This window comes from Lethenteron reissneri, chromosome 6 (assembly GCF_015708825.2).
Source record: "Lethenteron reissneri isolate LAM-NWPU_2019-01 chromosome 6, ASM1570882v1, whole genome shotgun sequence".
NCBI classification, from domain to species: domain Eukaryota; kingdom Metazoa; phylum Chordata; class Hyperoartia; order Petromyzontiformes; family Petromyzontidae; genus Lethenteron; species Lethenteron reissneri.
The window spans coordinates 4,651,189-4,671,705 of record NC_083784.1 but is presented as its reverse complement, the minus strand read 5'-3'; the positions used below and the strand labels follow the sequence as shown (position 1 = coordinate 4,671,705).

Here is a 20,517-nt window from a genome sequence, read left to right as displayed (position 1 = left end):
TTGGAGCTCCATCCGTGTCATTGCCCAACGGCGAGCGGCACGAACGACGGGCGGCTTTCTACGCGCGTCTTGCTGGAATCGACGTCAGGGTACTCGCCGTCTCAGCTCGTGCGTCGCACTCCGGATTGGGCGGTGCACCGCACAGGCATCTAATCTACCCCCCCCGACCCCCCCCCCCCCCCCCCAGAATAAAAATCACCACGAAATTCATCGCTTGCGGTGACGGCGGCAGCAGCGTTGCGCCCGACCTGTCATTTGAACTCACGGCCTTCCGGTCGCCGCCGTTCACTCGGCCACCTACCTAGGCACGCGGCCACTAGGTCATGCGGCTACGGAGCCAAGCTGAGCCACGCCCAGCCACACGGCAGCTGAGCCACGTTGCCGGAGAGTCCGTGGTTTTTCGGAGAATATTTCCTTCTCCAAAACTCCCACCCCCTCCAACCATCTCCTCCTCCCCCCTTCTTCACCCATCGGCACACGTATGCCGCTAATCACTTGCAGGCATCACTTCACCCTGTCCCCCCCTCTTCCTCTTCCTCCGGTCAGTCAGTCACGTGACGCTGCACGAACTCTCCCCGCGCCCGCCCCGCTGCGTGCAGTCGTCCGTGGTCATGGGGTGTGGGCGGTTTGTTGGACCATACTTCACCGCTCTGTCCTAGCTGTTGGAACGACAACGGGGGGGCGGGCGGGGGGGGAGGGAAGGGACCAGTTTTGAGATGCGACGTCGATATTTCGAATCTCGTCTTCACCGTGGAGCGATTGTTTTGCACGTTGTGTTTTTTGTTTACGTTCCGTTTGTTTTTTAAGCCCCCCGTATCATGCCTTAAAACGCGCGCACAGCAATAGCCGAGCAGCAGCGTGCGGTGGTTGTCGGTGTCTTCAGAGTTGGGCCACCGACAGTGGCGATCGCGACGACGGCTCCTGGTGCTTTACACTCTGTATTATCTCGTGATTAAATCGATTGATTTAACAACAACAAAAAAACATGATCAAAATCAACTTTACATTATAAAATATTAAATCAAAATATCACAAGTTTCAGGAAAAATAAGAAAAAAAAATATTACACGTAATTTATAGTACTGTTATTAACATCGGTCGTATTTAGCAGAGACCCCCTCCCCCCCTCCCCCTCCATGCCCCCCACGCACCCTCCCACCCGCTCTGCCCCCAACCATTAGGGTCGTGATGGTGCTGGTGGTGATGGTGCTGGTGGTGATGGTGGTGGTGGTGATGATGGTGGCGGTGCTTGTGGTGATGGTGGTGGCGGCGGTGGTGTTGCTGGTGGTGGCGGTGGTGGTGATATAATCCGTAGACCGACGGCCACTGTCGGGACGCGCGTTGACACGTTCGTCGTGAATCGGGTGGCAGACCGGACGACGCCGCCGCCTGCACCTAGCCTGGCACCGTCGCAGGCGGACGAGCGCACCGACTCTCACCACGGCAGCCCAGAGCATCCGTTTGGTGGCCTGGAATTGTTTTTTAATCTGATCCTTTGCCCAGGGCTGCTACGAGGTTTTGGAATGTTTGGCCATTATACAAATCCCCCACGCCTACAACACCTGGCAAGCCCTAGTAGCAGGCGTCAGCGGTGGTCGGTGATGGTCTCCCCCCATCCTATTGGCTCCCGATGCAATTGCACGGCCTGCACACTCAGTGGCTGCTCGAGATTGGTGGTGAGGATCATTGACCACGTGGGGGCGCTATCATCCATGGGTTGACGTCACCACCCCCCCACCCACGACCCCCACCCCTCTCACTGCACCCCCCCCCTCCCCCCAACTTCCCAGGGCTGTACCACCTCCTCCTCTGGCAAAACCAACCCAGTCGGGGCAGCCCAAGTGTCGTCCTCTGATGTGGGGGTGTTCATCGAGCTGCCCACCCCCCCACCCTCCCGAGCAATGCTTTTTTGTTTATTCAACCAATAATGAACAAACATATTTAAAACTAATATGTACGGAAAAGTAAAAATCAAATTGCCCCCCACATTAAATTGTATATTTTTTAGTGGGGGGTGGGCGGACGCTTTAAAAAAAAGATGTTTACAAAGTTCACTCGAGTTTGTGAAGAACTCCGGTGCAAGCCCCAATCAGACACGACACTTGGACGTCTTCCTTTGCTGCCCCCCCCCCCCTTTACTTCTGGCGACGTTGGTTTTGCCCGAGTCGAAGCAGGTTTTCTGGTGAGAAATTCAATTGATAACCCCCCCCCCCCCTCTGTTTACCCCCTCCCCCCCTTTACGGTAAAGGAACAGCCCCTGCAATCTCCTTCTCACGCCACTTGCTGCCAGATGGCCTTCCACAAGAGGGAACGAGAGAGAAAAGAGGTTGCTTTTGGCCAACTCTTCCAAACTTTACCCCCATCCCTGACTTGATGCGGCCTCATGAATTGGTCAACGTTCAGTTCCGGGCCAAAAATGTGTTTCGAAATAGTTTAAGATTTTTTAAAATTCCGAACTGGTTTCCGCTTAATCTGGACTTCATCAGCAGGCCGCGGCCTCTTTAAACAAATGATGTAAACGTTGTTGGCAAGCGGACTCCGTGACCAGCGCGTGGTTGGTAGCTCCAACGCGAATTCGGAGGGAGGAAATAAAACCACGTGCACCAAACTGAAAGGTGGCCCTTGGAAATCACGATAAAGCCACACGGAAGATATATTGCTTGAGATAACCCAAATTAAACAACTTATTTGGCGGTGCTGCTGCTGCTGCATTGGCAACGACAAAAACCTAAAAACAACATTATTGTGTGTGGCCTTAAAAATGAACGCCATACCTCCCTCCCAGCAGCATTCGTTTAATCCGCAAACAAAAAAAATTCGTGGCAGTGGCGTTGGTTAACGAGACGTGCCCTGGTTGAGCTGGGGGGGGGGGGCGGTGGCAGCCGGAGGTTCCTATCTCTTTTGGTGGTGGGGAGGGTTCGAGCGTGTCCTTGCCGATCATGCATTGCTCTATCAACTGCTGGCCTCTCTCAGTAACGCTCTGTCAATGCATCGCATGGTTGCATCGTTGTTGGTATTCGGTTTCCTGCTCTCTCTCTCTCTCTCCCCGCGGCGGGGGGTGGTGGTGGTGGTTGGGTTTCTCTGTCTCTGTGGTGTGCGGGGACTTCTCCTGTTTACCTGGCCCTAAAGATCTCTCAGCATTGTAGATAAACGCCCGCGATTGGATAGGGCACACAGAGAGAGAGATCGGGGTCAAACGGTGGAATAAAGTTCAACTCTTGAAACGAACCCCTCTTGCATATCTCCATCCTTTTGCTCTCATTTCTACTAATCGGTGTCGGCTGCTGCACCACTTTACCCCGCGCGGTTCTTGCATGGCGACGCGCACATGAATCCATCAACCGCTGGAGACGCACGGTCGGTAAAACCTCGTCTCGCCCTCCAGGATAACTCGACATCCCCTCGCGTAACCCCCCCTCCCCCTGCAGCAACAACCTCGAATCACACCCCCCCCCCCTTTGCATGTTTCATTCTCTCTGCGTGTGTGCGCGCGCTTGCGAATTTGCGGGGAGCCGTGGCCCAAGTGTTTGGTTGCACCGCGCTAAGCGCCCGGCGACCCGAGTTCGATCCCCGCTCGCGGCCGACATCGGCGACCAAAGTCTGAACCGGTCATTGGCCTCCCCCTAGGTCGACTCGGCCTTCAGTGAGTGCATGGTGTGATGTGTAAACTATTAGCACTAGGGGTGGCAAAGGTGGCTGCTGGCGTGGTGCTGGCCACCCACCCTCTCGTGTGCCCTTCTGGCCTTAATGGGTGCTCGGCTAAGTGCACTTGCCCTTACAGCCTGCTAAAGTATGTAGAGGAAATGTTTGTCTTGGTGGGGTGTCGTAACACAATTAATGAGGAACTGCCCCCCCCCGCCCTGCCCCGCCCCGCCCCCCCAATGCGATGGTGATACGACCGCCGTCGTGTTCGTCACGTGACAGATGAATCCATTCGGAAATCACTCGGAGCAGTGCACGACCCTGCCCCCTCCGTGGAAGCGGCGATTGCAGAGCTACTGCCGAGATGGATTCTACTTTCAAGTGACACTGTGGTGTCCACACACACACAGGAGGCGGTGGGGGGGTGTGAGCAGTGCTTTCGCGTCTGCTCCGCCCTATGAGAGTCAGGGCTGGACTTTAGCTAAGTTAAGTCCAGAACCAACTTTGATACGATAGGGCTTTCTTTGTTCGTATGTGTGTGTGTGCGCATTCATTGGTGACCCGGCTGAAACCGTAAACTCTCACTTCACTTGAGAATCCGGTCTTCAGTGACATGTGCTCAAGTCGATTTGGTTTTATCAGCCAAACGGGGCAGAGGATCGGGGATTGGGGGGGGGGCATGTTTTCCGACGTTTCGCTTGGAGATTACACCCAGCAGCGATGGGTGTGAGAGCCACAGCTCCCGGCTCTCCTCGCGTGAACGAGCTTCCTGGCCCCGGGATACTCGAGTAGGTGACGTGACGTCGTCATACGTACGGTGCGAAAGAGGTTCGACATTCATACGTACGTACTTAATGAAGACAGCCTGCAGGTGAAGCGGGTTCGGGTTGATTGGTGTTTTGAGTAATGAATGAAGGTGAATCTCATTCAGTGGTTGGTGGTGATTACGTGGAAATAATGATACTGATTTACATTTGAAAGGCGCATTTCATCCGTAGATCCCAATCCACGTCGTGTATGTGAAGCAGGAACCTGCACGGGAGTTTAACACGGAGGCTTTCGCGACCAATATTATTCATCGTAAACGTCGTTAACTTCTATTGTGAACGTCTGTGGGTTTACTCTCCAGCACGCATCGGCGGTGCTGAAAGTCGTGTACCTCTAAATGGGCACGTGCTGGTCACGTACTGTTCACACCTTGCCAATTGACCGTGTCGGACCGGAGGTGGGTTCACGACACATTCATATTGATGCGTACCCAAACCCAAAGGAGGCCCTTCTTGGTGTGAAGGCTCGTGGTTAGCGGCCAGGAGGGGGCTTTAAAGGCCAATCTTAATTATGGAGCTTTCGTGACTGCAGGAATTATTCTTTGGTTCTTTCGGTTAAGTCACGTCTAAAGATAAAATAATAAATTAAAATAAAAGCATATTACGACGACGGCTTTAAAGGCCATTATGTAAAGGAGGCGAGTGGATTCTCTTGGCCGCCGTGACAATGCTGCCATCTGTTGGTCTCCATCAGTGGCGTGGTAACGACATCATCAGCTCGGGGCGGGGGGAGGGGTGCGGTAATTAATCGGTCAGGGTTGGGTTAGGGGCAATATGAAACATCGTGACTCCTCTTGCCCAATCGCATCATCGCTGTAGGGTCGCTCCGTATTCATGGTGATTGTCAAGAAGGGGACCCAACAACTCGTAGCTTTGGTTAAAGGGGGGGGGGCAAAGTAACCCCTTGCTCCCCCACGCCCATTCCGTGACTGGTCCCCAGCGTCCCCCCCCGCCCCCCGTTGCGGCTTTCTTGCTCTGTGCCAAAAGTGGCGAGTGGGGAGGGGGAGGGCGAGTGCCCCCCACCCACCCCTACACACACTCTAGAGTCCTACCCTCATCACCCCTCTCACCCCTCAGGTGGGCCCTTTCAGAAAGAGGGTGAGGCCTTTAAGAGGTGGGGCCTTTAAGAGGTGGCGGCTGTTCAAAAAGACGTGAAGCCTTTAAGAAAGTGGTGGGGCGTTTAAGAAAGTAGTGACGCCTTTAAGAAAGACATGGCCTTTTAGAAAGAGGTGGGCCCTTTAAATGTTTCACATTACATAGCAGTAGGGGGGGGGTCGGTGATAACACTGGTCAACACAATTTTTCTGGCATAAAGTATTCCAACGGTTTTAATGTAATTTTGGGGTGCTGATTTCAAATCTGGCATCAGTTTTTGCCTATCACATCAGGTTTTTGAGATATAAAATATTGCATTTTCAATAAAAACTGTAGAAGAAAAATAAATTAAATAAATGTGGATATCTACATAAAATTACATTATAAACACACTATCCTAAAAATACAGCACCATATTTTAACACTAAAGCAGTCACTGACTCGCAACAACTTGCAATCATAAGTGACAGAGTTAATTTCGGCTAAAATCAATGAAAATGGGGTATGCCGATAGCATACAAATGAGATGTGATAGAGCAAATCTGAGATCAGATTTGGAATCAGCACCCTGAAATTAGTCTAAAACAGCTGCAAAAGTCCAGGCCAGAAAAAAAAAATTTTTTGTTGTTGACCAGTGTATAATCGAACCGCGTCTCGCCTAAGGCAGGAGTATTCCCACTGCGCCCACCCCTCTCGTGTGTGTGTGTGTGTGGTGTACACACTTGACGATCCATTCTTTACGCGTCACAATAGCGAATGCAATCTCTCCCCGCCACACGCGCGCTCGCTTCCCGAGTTACGGCCAAACAGGCTCCTTCCTTATCGGCCTTTTCCCAGCTCTCTTCCACCCCCACAACCCACCACTTGGGTCTAAATAAAGAACAACAGCCATTAAGACATCGCTCCTGCGGAGACAATGGCACACACACGTGACACGCACACTCGCGCCATGCCCACCTTCACACACACACACACAAAGATAAAGACAAAGGTGCCCCTCCCCACGTGTTAACCTTTAACAAACTGTTGGAGCAAGTGTTGTTTGACAGTAGCCAAACCTATGAAAGCCGCCACGACGCATGAGGATGGCTAAACACTAACGCCCGCCCGGCCGCCTTTGTCTCCCCAGTGCACATGCTGTTTACACGCCGCACCAGGTACTATATGAGGCTGAGTCGACCTAGGGGAGGACCAGGAACGGTTTAGATAAATCAACACTGATGTAAGATTATACGACTATACATATACATTGTGCCAACCCATACAAATACACATGAACATAAATATGCCCCGTATAGCCTCTTCACAGACTGTTGGGGCAAGTGCTGTTTGCGAGCACCTACTAAGGCCTGCGTGGTGCACGAATGGGTGCCTTTGTCTCCCCGGTGCTGATGTTTAAACACTGCCTGCACCCGCTACTTCATTTATGGCCGAGTCAACCTAAAGGAGCCTCAACACTGGTGATGTTATCCGTTTCCGAGAATCGAACTCAGGGGCCACAGGTCCAGTGTGAAAACCACTGGGCCACAGCTTCCTACGTGTATACAGAACAAAGACAAAGGTCCCCCGTATAGCCTGTAACAGACTGGAGGGGCAAGTGCTGTTAGCGAGCAGCTACGAAGGCCGGCACGGCACACGGGGGGGGGGGTAGGTGCCCGAACACCACGCCCGGCCGCCTTTGTCTCGCTAGTGACGATGTTTACACCGCACCGGGTACTAATTTGAGGCTGAGTCGTCCTAGTGGAGGCGCAGGACCGATTCAGATAATCGCTGTCACTGGTGTTGGCCGTGAGTGGGAATCGAACCCGGGTCGCCAGGTTTGTAGCTCAGCACGCTAACTGCTACACTACCGCTACATACAGAACACACACATACAAACCCACATACACACAAACCCACATACACACAAAACCCACACACACACAAAACCCACACACACGCACACACAAACCCACAAACACACACATACCCACAAACACACACATTGAAACCGATACACTATAACCCACACATTTACAAACACAGTCACACACACAAACCCACACATGCACATTCACACACACATTCCATTAAAAAAACACTTTGACAAAAACTAACACGTAAACACAAACACTGCAAGTGCTGCCGTTTGACACCAAGTCGTGGTGATGTCACCACGGCGCTTGTGCCAGGCTAGGTGCACTTTGAGGCCGTCACGTGAAGTGTTGAAGGCCCGCTGCTGGTCATGGGACAGACCCCGCAAGTGCCATGGGCTCACTGACTGAGATGACTGGCAGATGCAGCAGCAGTGCTCCCCAATTGCCAACTCGCACCCATACCCATACAGAAATCCATACCCATACAGAAATCCATAAAGATCCCTCGTAAGCCTTGACATAGAGCGAGCACCTACAAAGGCTGGCTCAGGACATAAGGAGATGGTTGTCCAGCAACACGCTCGACCATTTAGTGGCGATGTTTATGCACCGCACCAGGTACTCATGAGATCGAGTAGACCTAGGGGAGGCCCAGAACCGGTTCAAATAATCGTCAATGTTATTGGCCGTGAGACGGAATCGAACTCGGGTCGCCGGGTGCAAAAGTAGTTCAACTTACACACACAGCACGGTTGGCTACGTACGGTGTGAAAGAAATTCAACACGCACACAGCAGAGGTGGCTACGCACAGTGCGAAATACGTTCAACGTGCATAGCAAGGTTGGTTACATACGGTGTGAAATAAGTTCAACATGCATACACAGCAAGGTTGGCTGCGTGCGGTGTGAAAGAAGTTCAACGTACATACACCCACGCGCCTGCGCCCACCCTAGGCTGGCACGCACCGCACTCTGCCCGCGGCGGTGCACAGAGAGATCTCTGATCTGTAGCGCGCTCGGCACGGCCGCGGCTCACGGCCACTATCGGTGGCACTTCTCGCGAGGAGGGGAGCGTGCTGTGCCGTGCCAGCCGGTCAAGAACATCTTCCCCGGCCACCCGCGAGTGGCGCAGTCGCACGAGGAGGGCAATCGCGGGCAACAACGCGGCGCCCGTTCCACCCGGAGTCACGCTTTGCGAGCGAGCCTCTTGCCTTGCCCGCCTGCCCCCCCCCCCCTTCCCGAGTTCTCATCCTGGTCAAAACAAGAACAAATCAACTTTAACTGAAACTGAACTGCGTGGCGGAGGGTGAACGCCACCGCGTCTCAACGCGCTGTGCAGACACGGCGAGCGTGTTTATATTTTAGACAGAGGCAGTCATACGGCTTTGTGCGAATCTATGGCTCTCTGTGCAAATCTATGGCTCTCTATGTGAGTCTATCCCTCTCTGTGTGAGTCTACGGGTCTCTGTACCTATGCGGGTCTACGGGTTTCTGTGCTAGTCTATGGCTTTCCAAGTCTTTAGCTCTCTGTGTGAATCTATGACTCTCTTTGTTAGTCTACGGGTCTCTGTGCGAGTCTACGGGTCTCCGTGTGAGTCTACGGGTCTCTGTGCGAGTCTACGGGAGGTCTGTGCGAGTTTACGGTCTCTGTGCGAGTCTACGGGTCTCTGTGCGAGTCAACGGGGGGTCTCTGTGCGAGTCTACGGGAGGTTTCTGTGCGAGTCTATGGGCTCTGTGCGAGTCTACGGGTCTCTGTGCGAGTCTACGGTCTCTGTGCGAGTCTATGGGTCTCTGTGCGAGTCTACGGGTCTCCGTGCGAGTCTACGGGTCTCCGTGCGAGTCTACGGGGGGGTCTCTGCGCGAGTCTACGGGTCTCTGTGCGAGTCTACGGATCTCTGCGCGAGTCTACGGGTCTCTGTGCGAGTCTACGGGTCTCTGCGCGAGTCTATGGGTCTCTGTGCGAGTCTACGGGGGGTCTCTGTGCGAGTCTACGGGTCTCCGTGCATGTCCACTCGTCTCTGCGCGAGTCTCTGCAGGTCCATGGGTCTCTCCGAGAGCCTCCGAGTCTCTCAACCCGTCAACCCCCCCCTCCCTCTTCCTCGTAGGGCGCGACCGGCAGAGTCCCGAAGACCCGGCGATGGACTCAGCGGGCTCCCCCCCCCACCACCACCCCCACCCCCTGCGCCGCTACTGCAGCGTGGAGGACCTCGTCTTCGAGAAGAGCCACCTGCCCGAGAACATCGTTCGCTCCGTCTACCTCGTCATCATCGGTGACGACGCCGGTGAGAGCCCCTTGGGCTGGGAGATTTACGGCTCTCCCCATCGCCACCGATCGCCGTCCCGTTTTCGCAGGTCGTTGAAGCGACTTCTGGAATATGGTCTTTATTCGTCTTTCATTACAACACTCCTTCACGCCGCTGACAGGCAGCGTGAGAGGGATAGAAAGAGAAAGACGCGCGCAGCCACGTGGCAGCCTGGACCCCCGCTCTCGCGTGGCCTCTTCCCTTCGTTCGTTCCAGTTCTGACCACGTGTTGTTCGTCTCCACCCCTATTTAATACCCGGGTCACGTGGTACGTTTCCACCAATCCTGGTTAGCCTCTATGGAATCTTCCAGACTCCACCGTAGGCTCCCAGGACCATGCCCCGGACTCGTCTCCCCATTGGATGTGGCTAAAGCCAGCAGAACCAATCCTCTACTTACAGCTGTTGTCACCTTTCCATTACGTCAGGGCCACGCCCCGAGGCTTCCCCCTATTGGCTATGGACCAGGACCGGCAGAGCCAATCATCGTGACGAGTTGTGATCTATCAACGACCCGGATATATCCTCACATTACACCTTCATCCAGCAGTGGATTCCCGAACACTACGATAACGGATGACGATTCGCACCGTTAAACTATTTAAAACATATTCAAATCTTACCACGCAAGGGCTCACCGAGCGACGTACAGCTCTTTTTCAGCAGCGACCTGACTGCCACGGATGACAGCAGCAGCGGAGTGGCTTTATCATCATCACGCGGGAATCTACAGCGGACAGATACTCTGAACGCGTGACGTCGATTCTAAAATGCGGAGGGGGGAAAACCGGAGAATTCGTGGGTCTCCATGTAAAGCTACTGGGCCTCTCTGTAGGTCGGTAGATCTCTGTGCGAGTTCATGGTTCTCCATATGGGTCTCTCCAAGTTGATGGGTCTCCATGGAAGCTCCTTTGGGGTCTCCACGTAAAGTCTATTGGAGGGGGTGAGCGGGGGGGGGGCACTTGGGGGGCTGGGGGACCCTTGGGTGTGACCCCACCCCACCACCACCCCCTTCCCTTCTAGAGATAATGAACAATTGGTGTTTATATTTATCAGAGGAAACGCATTATACTCGTTCTATTGTTGTTCTAATCATTGTTATTATTTGTAGGGTCCTATTTTATTTTTTCAATCTTAAAACTTTGCCCCACTCCCCCCCCCCACTGCCGCATCTCTGAGTGAGCGACATCCGCTTAGGCAAGCTGCCATCGTGCCGATATAGCAGTGAGCAGCGTGATGGACTTGCCATCCACATCATGTTAACACGTCATAGTCGTCGTAGTAGTCGTAATAGTAGTCGTAGTAGTCGTAGTAGCAAGGGGATTTCACGACCAACGTTATCCATGACGAATTTTTTTTGTGGTTATATCGCGTAAATATAAATATGTCGTTAAACCCGCCACAGCCAATCGGTAAGGTTCATCACGGAAAACAAAAAACGTGCCAATTAGTTACTGCTTCAGCACACCGGTTGTGTGTTTGAGAGTAAACCCACGACGTTTATAATTAGAGTACTGTGACATTATTATTAACATCACTATTATCATCACAAAACAGAGGTCTGAGAATAGGTTTTCCCCTTTTTTCTGGCAACAAAACAGCTGTGTCAAAATGTTAAAACACCAAACTGAAACCTTTCACAAGGATTCATGTTTGCATTAACCACAATACTTGTGGTCAGAATGCAAACGAAAAACACACTGATAATATATGCATTAAATTTCGATTTAAAGCTTTCGTGACTGCAGGGATTTATCTTCTGGTTCTTTCGGTAAAGTCACGTAGAAGGGAAATAATAAAATAATAAAAATAAAACATAATAAAATAATATAATATTTATTTTTATTATTTTATACAAATAAAACATAATAAAATAATATTATTTTATTTATTCTTATTATTTTATTATTTCCCTTCTACATGACTTTACCGAAAGAACCAGAAGATGAATATATGCATTGTCTTTGAAACCGATTGGTCCACACCAGAGACGGCTTTCTTTCGAGCCTCGTCTCATACGGCGTTAGACCAGAGGACATCAAAAGGCTAGGCTCAAAAAGAAAGCTATCTCTGGTGTGGACCAATCAGTTTCAAAGACAATGCATATATTATCAGAGTATGTTTTTTGTTTGCATTCTGACCACAAGTATTGTGGTTAATGCAGACAGGATTCCTTGTGAAAGGTTTCCGTTTGGTGTTTTAACACCTCAACACAGCTGTTTTGTTGCCAGAAAAAATGGGAAAACCTATTCTCATATGTTGGTACTGGCAAAGAAGGTCCCATGATTATTATTATTATTATCACAAACCAGAGGTCACCAGTTCGAGTCCATCTCCCGGCGTCGCGGTTGAAGCGAAGGGGGCGAGTTTCCTGACTCCCCCCTGTCCATCGTCCCCCGCACCACCCCACGGCGCCTCTGTCCACACAGCGGAGTAAATGGGTGCACGGCGTTAATCAAATCGGGCAGGTCGAGGGTGGTGGGGGAAAAGTGTGGGTCACGCTCACCTTTTGCGCAGACGTCTGCCCCCCCCCCCCCCCCCCCGGCTTGAATCAAACACCCCCACATCAGAGAGCGACAGTTGTGTTGTCCCGAGGCTGGGTTGGTTTTTTGCCAGAGGAGTAGGTGGTACAGCCCTGGAAGGGGGGTGTTGGTGATGCAGGGTGGAGGAAACAACCAGCTTCTGAATAGAGTTGCCAGTAGAAGCTCTCGGGGGGTGTGGAGCGAAACGTCAGACACGGCGTCGGGCAAACGCGCCGGAGGGTCGGTCGTGACTCGTGCCGCCGCGCTTGCCGTGCAGGTGGTGCCGAGGACGAGACGGCGGAGGCGGAGGAGGCGGGCGAGCGGGACGGTGGCACCGGCCCGGAGCAGGTGACGCGCACGCCACATCTCACTCGCTCTCTGAGACAGGAGACAAACGGCTCTGAGACAGAGAGCGAGAGAATGATTCAGGGACAGAATGATTCAGAGAGATGGAGAATGATTCAGTGGTGCGGGAAACCGCAGGCGAAACGGGAAGTGTGCAGCCAGAACCGGAGACGACAAATTGCCCAAGTTCTGTGGTCCTACGTTGGGATGTTTGGCCAACTCCATTCAGTGTGTGATTATGCGTTTGGGAAGAAACCGCAGCTGTTAATGCAGACTTGATGAAGCCTTGCAAAAGGTGCATCTCATTTAGTGTGTGAACATCTTAACACCCGGAACTGGTCAAAAGGGTCCCATTGATGTGAAAATGATGATTATATGTTGATGTTAATGATAACGATGATACAATGATGTCCCTGCTGCGGATGATAATGATGTTGATGATGCTGATGACGATTCCAGACCACAGCGCGGGACACGGACGAGGCTGACGCAGAGAGACGGAGCGATGGGGGCAAGGGGGGCCCCCGGGGCCCTGGCTACTCCACGCGGAGACAGCGCAGCAAGCACGAGGGAGCACCCCCAAACCCGCCGGACCAGGCCACGGAGCCCCCCACCGATTCACCCGCAAGCCAAACTCCCCCGCCGCTATCTCCATCTCCTCCTCCTCCGTCCATGGGCGAATCGGAGAAACGGACTCATCCTGAATCGGAGCGGAGTTCCGAAATCCGGATCCCGGACTCCATTAAGGACGTCGTCCCGGATGCGGATGCGGCCACTGACGGTGGTGGTGGCGATGGCGTAGACGGAACAGAGGTGGTGGTGGCAGCGGAGGAGCGGCGTGCTCGCACGCACGGCGAGGAGCCGGGGCAGCCGAAGCCCGGCAGCGCCGAGGGCAGGACTCGGCGCGAGCGGGCGGCGCTGCACATTGGCGGAGACGCGCGGCATGCGACGGCGGCCGGAACCGGAACGCAAACCGGAGTGGCAGCCTCACCGTTTAACCGCAACCGGCGCAGCCTTGCCGGCGATGGCTCGCAGGTAAAAATCTGGTGACGTTGGGCACGCAGTCCAACGTGGACACCCATGTGTGTGTGTTTTTTTTTTGCTTTAAACGCAGCCTTTGACGAGCGATATCACGATTCATCATTAGTTTATGTTTGGGTTAGATCGTCGTGTGGGTGTAATGCCAATTTTTTTTGTTATAATTGCCCTCCACCACCCAGCGACAGATGCAATGAAATTTACCTATCGTCCTTGCTCTCCTCCCCAACCATAAAAAAACTAAACTAAACCAGGTCCCCTGAGCTACGTAGCTCTTTTTCAGAAGCGACCTGCCCACAAATGAAAGCCCAACGAAGCGGATTATCATCACGTGGAAATTTATAGCAGGAGCCAAATACTCAACCCACGTCGATTAAAAAAACCGCAGGACCCGGAGAAAACTCCACTCCAGAGAGAGACATGCAAACTCCAAATATACATACTCTTAGTTTTTTCAGTAAAGTCACGTAGGTAAAAAAGAGACTTGTGTTGCCTCCGAAACGTCGTGATTTTGTTATTATTTTATTTCTATTATTACTTTTATTAATTTTAATTTCATTTTTTACCTACGTGACTTTACCGAATCCTTGCAGCCACGAACGCTTCAAATCTAGAATCCAAATATGCAGCAGGCGTCAGGGTCAGGATCGAACCCACGACCTCCCGTATACCAGGCGAGGTAGTTAACATTTCGCCGCCGCCCTTCCCCCCCCGCCCGCTAGACGGACTCGACGCCGTGGGGACCGAGGCTGCGATCGCACGTGGACCCCGACGCCGGCACCGGGGTCGGAGGTCGGAGCGGGCCAGCGCTGCGCAAGGGTCAGCGGTGCCAAGAGGTCAGCCTGGACGCCTGCCTGGAGGCGCGGCTGTTCGCACTGGGCCTGGACCTCACAGCCGAGCCGTACACCGACAAGGCGAGTGGCCGCACCGCCTTGGCGCTCGCAGCGAGGGCCTCCCAAATCCGAACCCCCATAACGTTTAGCTCTCTGTGTCGTTGGTGGTCGGGACAAGGCTGAGAGCATTCTACGCGCGATGCGGCCATCGTGCGACATGCCCACACGCACGCGCGTGCACGGGGGGTGGGTGGCCAACACCACACCTGGCCGCCTTTGTCTCCCAAGCGGCGATGTTTACGCACCGCACCGGGTACTCATTTGAGGCTGAGTCGACCTAGGGGAGGTCGAGGACCGCTACAGTACCGTTACCCACACACGCACACAGACAAAGAAAATACGTAAATCCCCCGTATAGCTTTTACAAACTGTTGGGGCAGTTGCTGTTTGCGAGCATATACACACACACACACACAGGTACATACATACACACGCGCACACTAACGCACATGCGTGTGCCGGTGTGCCCCCCCACCCCTCCCCCCCCGCTCGGGTGTGCGGGCGCAGCGTGGACGAGGGGGCCTGCCTGCGGCGCTCGTGTGGAGACTCGCTGAGGAGGCGAGGGCCACGCCGGCGGAGGTGGCGCCCGCCCTGGAACGAGTGCGGGTTCGACTCCTGAGAGCGGCGAGAGAGGTGGGGGGCCGGCGGGTGATGGGGGGGGGGGTGTGAGGGGGGGTGTGCGGTGGTGTGGTGGTGCAGAGACTGTGCGTAGGGAAGTGCTCAAAAACTTACTGTTGTCACCTAGTAAACACGGGGGCCATCGGACCAAGGTTAGGCTGGCATTGACCCGATGTTGCCATGAGTTTTGCTTTCAAGAGTGTGGCCCATTAATAATTAATTCGCACGATTGGTGTGTGCATTGTAAACATAACAACAATAATCACGATTATCGTGAACAATGTAACTTATTTTTCAGTAAGACATTCTCAGGCAAGAGAACCACCACCTCACCCCTGCATTGACGTCGTGCGAATCAAGATCGAAATGTCCTCCTTATCGTGATCATGATCGTCATCATCATCGCGGTGGCCACAGCCGTTGATGCCGCCACCACCGCCACCACCTCACCTCTGCACCAGCACACGCTCCACCCTCCATCAGATGTAACATATATCATCATCATCAATAACACTGGTCAACACACTTTTTCTGGCATAAGGTATTCCAACGGTTTTAATGTAATTTTGGGGTGCCGATTCCAAATCTGGCATCAGTTTTTGTCTATCACATCAGGTTTTTGAGATATCAAATATTGCATTTTCAATAAAAACTGCAGAAGAAAAATATTAAATAAATGTGGATATCTGCATAAAATGATATTATAAACACACTATCCTAAAAATACAGCACCATATTTTAACACTAAAGCAGTCACTGACTCGCAACAACTTGCAATCATAAGTGAGAGTTAATTTCGGGTAAAATCAATGAAAATGGGATATGCCGATAGCATAAAAATGAGATGTGATAGAGCAAATTTGAGATCAGATTTGGAATCAGCACCCTGAAATTAGTCTAAAACAGCTGCAAAAGTCCAGGCCAGAATTTTTTTTTTTTGTTGACCAGTGTAATCCATGTGCAAAGAGTCCGTAGGTGTCCACTGCACATTGTGTTATTTGTTTCCACTTTCCGTGTGCCAATAATGCTCACGTGGTGGCCACTTCTTTCTCGTCGTCGTAGACACGCCACTCTCTGAGGTCTTCCTCTCTTTCTGGTTTCTTCAATTGTATTCCCCGAACAACAACAACAACAGCAACACAACAACAGCAACACAACAACAAACACAGAGGTGTTTTGGGGTTAGATCGCGCAAATATAAATGTGTCAGTTTAACACGTAGGCTTCCGCGACCAATATCATCCATAATACAGGGAACAGGGGGATTTCTACACAAATCTGGCTGTTGCCTGATGAAGCTGGTTGTAGTTACTGGCGAAACGTCGTACTCAGATTGTAAATGTTGTGGTTTGGCTCTTCAACACACCGGTGTTGCTGTACTAGTGACGAATTGGCCACGTTCTGTTTACGTGACAACCCTTACTAGTTGGCTGTGTTGGGTGGTGGCGGGTTTAATGACACATTTATATATTTACGCGATCTAATCCAAAAGAAAACCTGTATTATTGATGATATTGGTCGCGAAAGCCTACGTGTTAAACAATAACAACAGACTTTTAATTTTCCTGTCGTTATGCATCCTACATTTTCATAAATAATAAAGAAAAAAACCTTTTTTTGCTCTTTCGTACAGATCCCAATCGCCGGCGCGACAGAATCACCGTCGCGTTCGAGGACATCCGACGGCAACTCATGACCAGTTCGCTCCTCCCGCGGCGGCCGGGAGGAAGCGGGCTCCTCGGTTGATTTCGTGAACTCTGGGAAACCTTTGAAGAATTCCGTTCTGGCCTGACGGAAAAGTTCCTCTCCCCCCCCTCCACCTGTCACACGAAGGCCGTGAGGGGGGCGGCGGGATGCGGGGGAGTGGACGGACGCTTGCGGGAACGAGACAGAGTGACGGCGCAGATGCACACGGGGAGCGGGAGATGGGGCAATGGTGGTGGGTCTGGAGGACGGGGGAGGGCGGTGTTCCGAGTGGGGGGAGGGGAGGGGGCCTTCTCATCGACAACCTGTCTACACACACACACGCATGCACGCACACATGCTGACGCTCTCTCTCGCACGAGCGTACACACGCGCACAGACACGTGATACTCTCTCACACACACACACGTACAGTGGCATTTAACGCACGTATGCACGCACTCCTGACAGACACGCGCGCGTACTCTCTCTCACACACACTTTCACGCACAAATATTCTCATAAACACACACGAATGCTCACATGCACGCACACACACGATATCCTCACACACACACAAAAACAAAGATCCCCCATATAGCCTTAACAGACTGTTGGGAACAAGCCGACGCGGCTGCTAATGATGGTGTGGTTTGGCCAGCACCACACCCGTCCGCCTTTGTCTCCCCAGTGGGACTATTTAGACGCTGGACTGCGACTCATTTGAGGCTGAATCGACCCAGCGAAGGATGATCCAGGACCGGTTCAGATATCCGTGGTCGGTGTTGTTGCTCGTGAGCGTGAATCGAGCTCGGGTTCGCCGGGTTCTTAGCGCAGCGCTGCGCTAAGCCACTACAAAGACAAAGATCTCCCGCGTAGCCTTAAAGAGACTGTTCGGGCAAGTGCTACCCTGCCGCTCTGATACACTACGTACGCGCACAATACGTACGAGTGAAGACTACGTACGCATGTATAAATACTACATACGCGCGCGAATACACTACGCACGCGCACACACTACGTGTGCACGCGCACACACTACGTGCGCACGCGAACACACTACGTACGCGCACACACTATGTTCGCACGCGCAAACACTCCGTGCGCGTGCAGACGCAGCAAGTCCGCGAGCCCAGAAGACTCAAGACACTATTTCCGCCCGGCTGTCCGAGGGAGCGGGGCGAGCGCCGCACGGCGTTAACAATGGCGATTGTCAGTGGCAATATGCAATCCTTGTAGATAGGCCTTGACTGGAACGGATCAAGGGGAATTGGGGGGGAAAACTTGAACTGGGTCGACGCGCGCCCGTAGCACCAGCGTCGAGATGGTGCGGGGGGGGGGGGGGTGCGCTGGAGCGGCCGTTCACTCCACCCCGCCCCCCTACAAGACACGTGGCACCGCACAGCAAACTCTCTCGTCGTCGTCGACGGGATGAACAGATTTTGTTTGGTGCTGCTGCTGCGTTGGCTGGAAGTGCACAGTCAACAACAACATTCCACGCGTTCCGTGGTCAATCACAACACCGCTTGTGCGTGTGTGGCCTGTTAAGGGGGAGAAATATTCGGTTGGCCGCGGATCGAGCAATGCTTCTCGTGGATGGGCAACGGCTCTTCTTCACAGTACGTCAGTGACGTTGCCTGAAGAAGGTTCATTGCCCGAAACGTCGCCTACTGCATACGTTTGTTTCCTTCTAAGGCCACACACACACACACGGACGCACGCGGTGGTCTTGATGTTGACACGAGAACGCGTCGAGTTATTTCACGTCGTTGTGTGCCCTGTGTTTGGGCGCAGGACAACGAATATTATTTTGAGGGGTGGCGTGAAATATTATGTTTTTGGGGGGGGGAGGGCCGGGCGTGGGGGCTCAAATTTTTCTTTCTAAACAAATGAAATAATTTTTTTTCTTTCAAAAAAATTAACGCCCAAAATCAAGAGCCACCTCTGCTCTAAGGTTGCCACCGGCTGCTCGCGACGCACAGCGGGTGAAGGCGGAGAGGGCGCCGCGTCAGTGCCCCTGCGTCGGTGATGACAAAAGGGCTGTGACGAAGCCTCCCTTCCCAAGGAGTCTGGAGCAAAGGCGAATCAAAGGATTGGCGTACACAATCACTCTGCTTCTTGGCTCAGCGTCCTGGTGTTTTACCCCCCCACTCCACCTGCCCACCACCTCCCACCCTCGCCACCACCCCACTGGTTATGCGAAAATATTGAAGCGGCATTCCCATGACCTCTGGGTGGTTTTTGCCGGTCCCGGTTCACGACTGGCGTCTGGTGGGTTCTGTTCAGATTCCAGCCGCTAGCGGTGCTGGGCCAGACCCGGTTTTGTTGTGACTCGCAGTGTGGTGGCGGTGGTGGTGGTGGCAGTGGTGGCGGTTGAACACAGTGTGCAGGATGACACCAAACAATCCGTGTGTTCGGCCGGGTCCGCAATGCGGACAAAGGAGGAATCGGCGAGCTGAAGTTCACCGGCGTGGAAAACCACTGTACGTGTTAGGAGAGTGATAAGGGTGATGACTGACCACCGGTGGATCGGCGAGTGCTGGATCATAACAATCACCCCGACTCCCACTTCGAATTCTCTCCGGTACTGCCCTCCACTTTTCCCCCCAGGTCAGGGCAACACGACTCAGACTCGCCCCACCGTCCCCCAGACAGCGCGAGCCCCAGCGCCTGACTATCAGTAGCCAGGAGGCGTAACACGTTCCCCCAAGCAGAAGTGAACGAGCGTTTTCCGAAACGAGTAGTTTTCGGTGGCGAGTTGCGTCATCACATGCACAGCGCATCTCGCATCGCCGCAAAATCCTCAACACACGGAGGCGCGTATATATCTATAAAATACATTGTATATATAGTTTAGTCAATTAACGAGTGTGGGAGGGAGACAGAAGCACCCGGAGAAAACCCACGCGTGTGAGCGAGGGGACAACGCTGTATCCCCGCATTTCGCTGCACCGCCTTTCTCCTGGCGAGCCCAGGGTTACGGCTCATCCTCGACGCCCCCCTCGCCTCCCCACGGGGGTAGGGAGTTTCACAATGTCATCCGTGTGTGATCCACCTACCTTAGCTGCTGCTGCTGCTGCCTCTCCACACAGTGCACTTGTGCACGTGGTTCAAAACTGACTTTGCAAATGAAGGCGGGGGGGGGGGGGGGTGGAAATTATCACTTCAGATGTTTTGATCGCTTCAGATATCTCATCGCTGAAGATGTTTTTATCGCTTTAGAAATGTTATCAACTAAAAATATTTATGCAACCCGACGGGCGATCGACCCCCATCGCAAAACATGTGCGCGCTCTGCTGGATTGTTATGATTCGGGGGGGCGGGGTGGAGTGGGGGGCCAGGGGGGCAGGGCGGGCGGGGGGGGGCTTGTGGATACCAATTCGATTCGAGAATCGCTTCGTTTCTGTCCAGTTCGCACCGTCCTGTTTTGTACCGACAAAGAAACGCGGACTCCCTGTTTCTCTCCATGATGTAACCCTCGGCGGGGGGGCATACCCGCGCGCATACACAATCCGCTCGACCCACCTCGTCTCTGGCTGCCTCTTCTCCAGCGTGTCCCCCCTCCCACCGCCCCCCTCAACCCTCCCCATCGACCCGACCGGACGGGATTTGCGGGGACAGCTTTGGACGTCGGCGGCACGCACACCGGGGCGGCGACGCCAAGGGCCCCGTCGACGGATGCCGCTTGTCGGAGG

General features: G+C 53.2%; 1 protein-coding gene across 4 annotated transcripts in view; it reads left to right on the top strand.

Annotated features, from left to right (window-relative positions):
* The window catches only part of LOC133354045 (SAM and SH3 domain-containing protein 1-like), a 302,643-nt gene extending 282,511 nt beyond the window's left edge, over window positions 1-20,132 (top strand). For all 4 annotated transcript variants that reach the window (XM_061570594.1, XM_061570613.1, XM_061570607.1 and 1 more), the window contains exons 19-24: window positions 9,526-9,702; window positions 12,522-12,592; window positions 13,049-13,624; window positions 14,350-14,541; window positions 15,028-15,153; window positions 16,772-20,132. In XM_061570594.1, coding sequence (XP_061426578.1) covers window positions 9,526-9,702; window positions 12,522-12,592; window positions 13,049-13,624; window positions 14,350-14,541; window positions 15,028-15,153; window positions 16,772-16,834 — 1,205 coding nt within the window. In that variant the 3' untranslated portion in view covers window positions 16,835-20,132. The remainder of the gene's footprint in view (window positions 1-9,525; window positions 9,703-12,521; window positions 12,593-13,048; window positions 13,625-14,349; window positions 14,542-15,027; window positions 15,154-16,771) is intronic.
* Window positions 20,133-20,517: the final 385 nt, after the last annotated feature.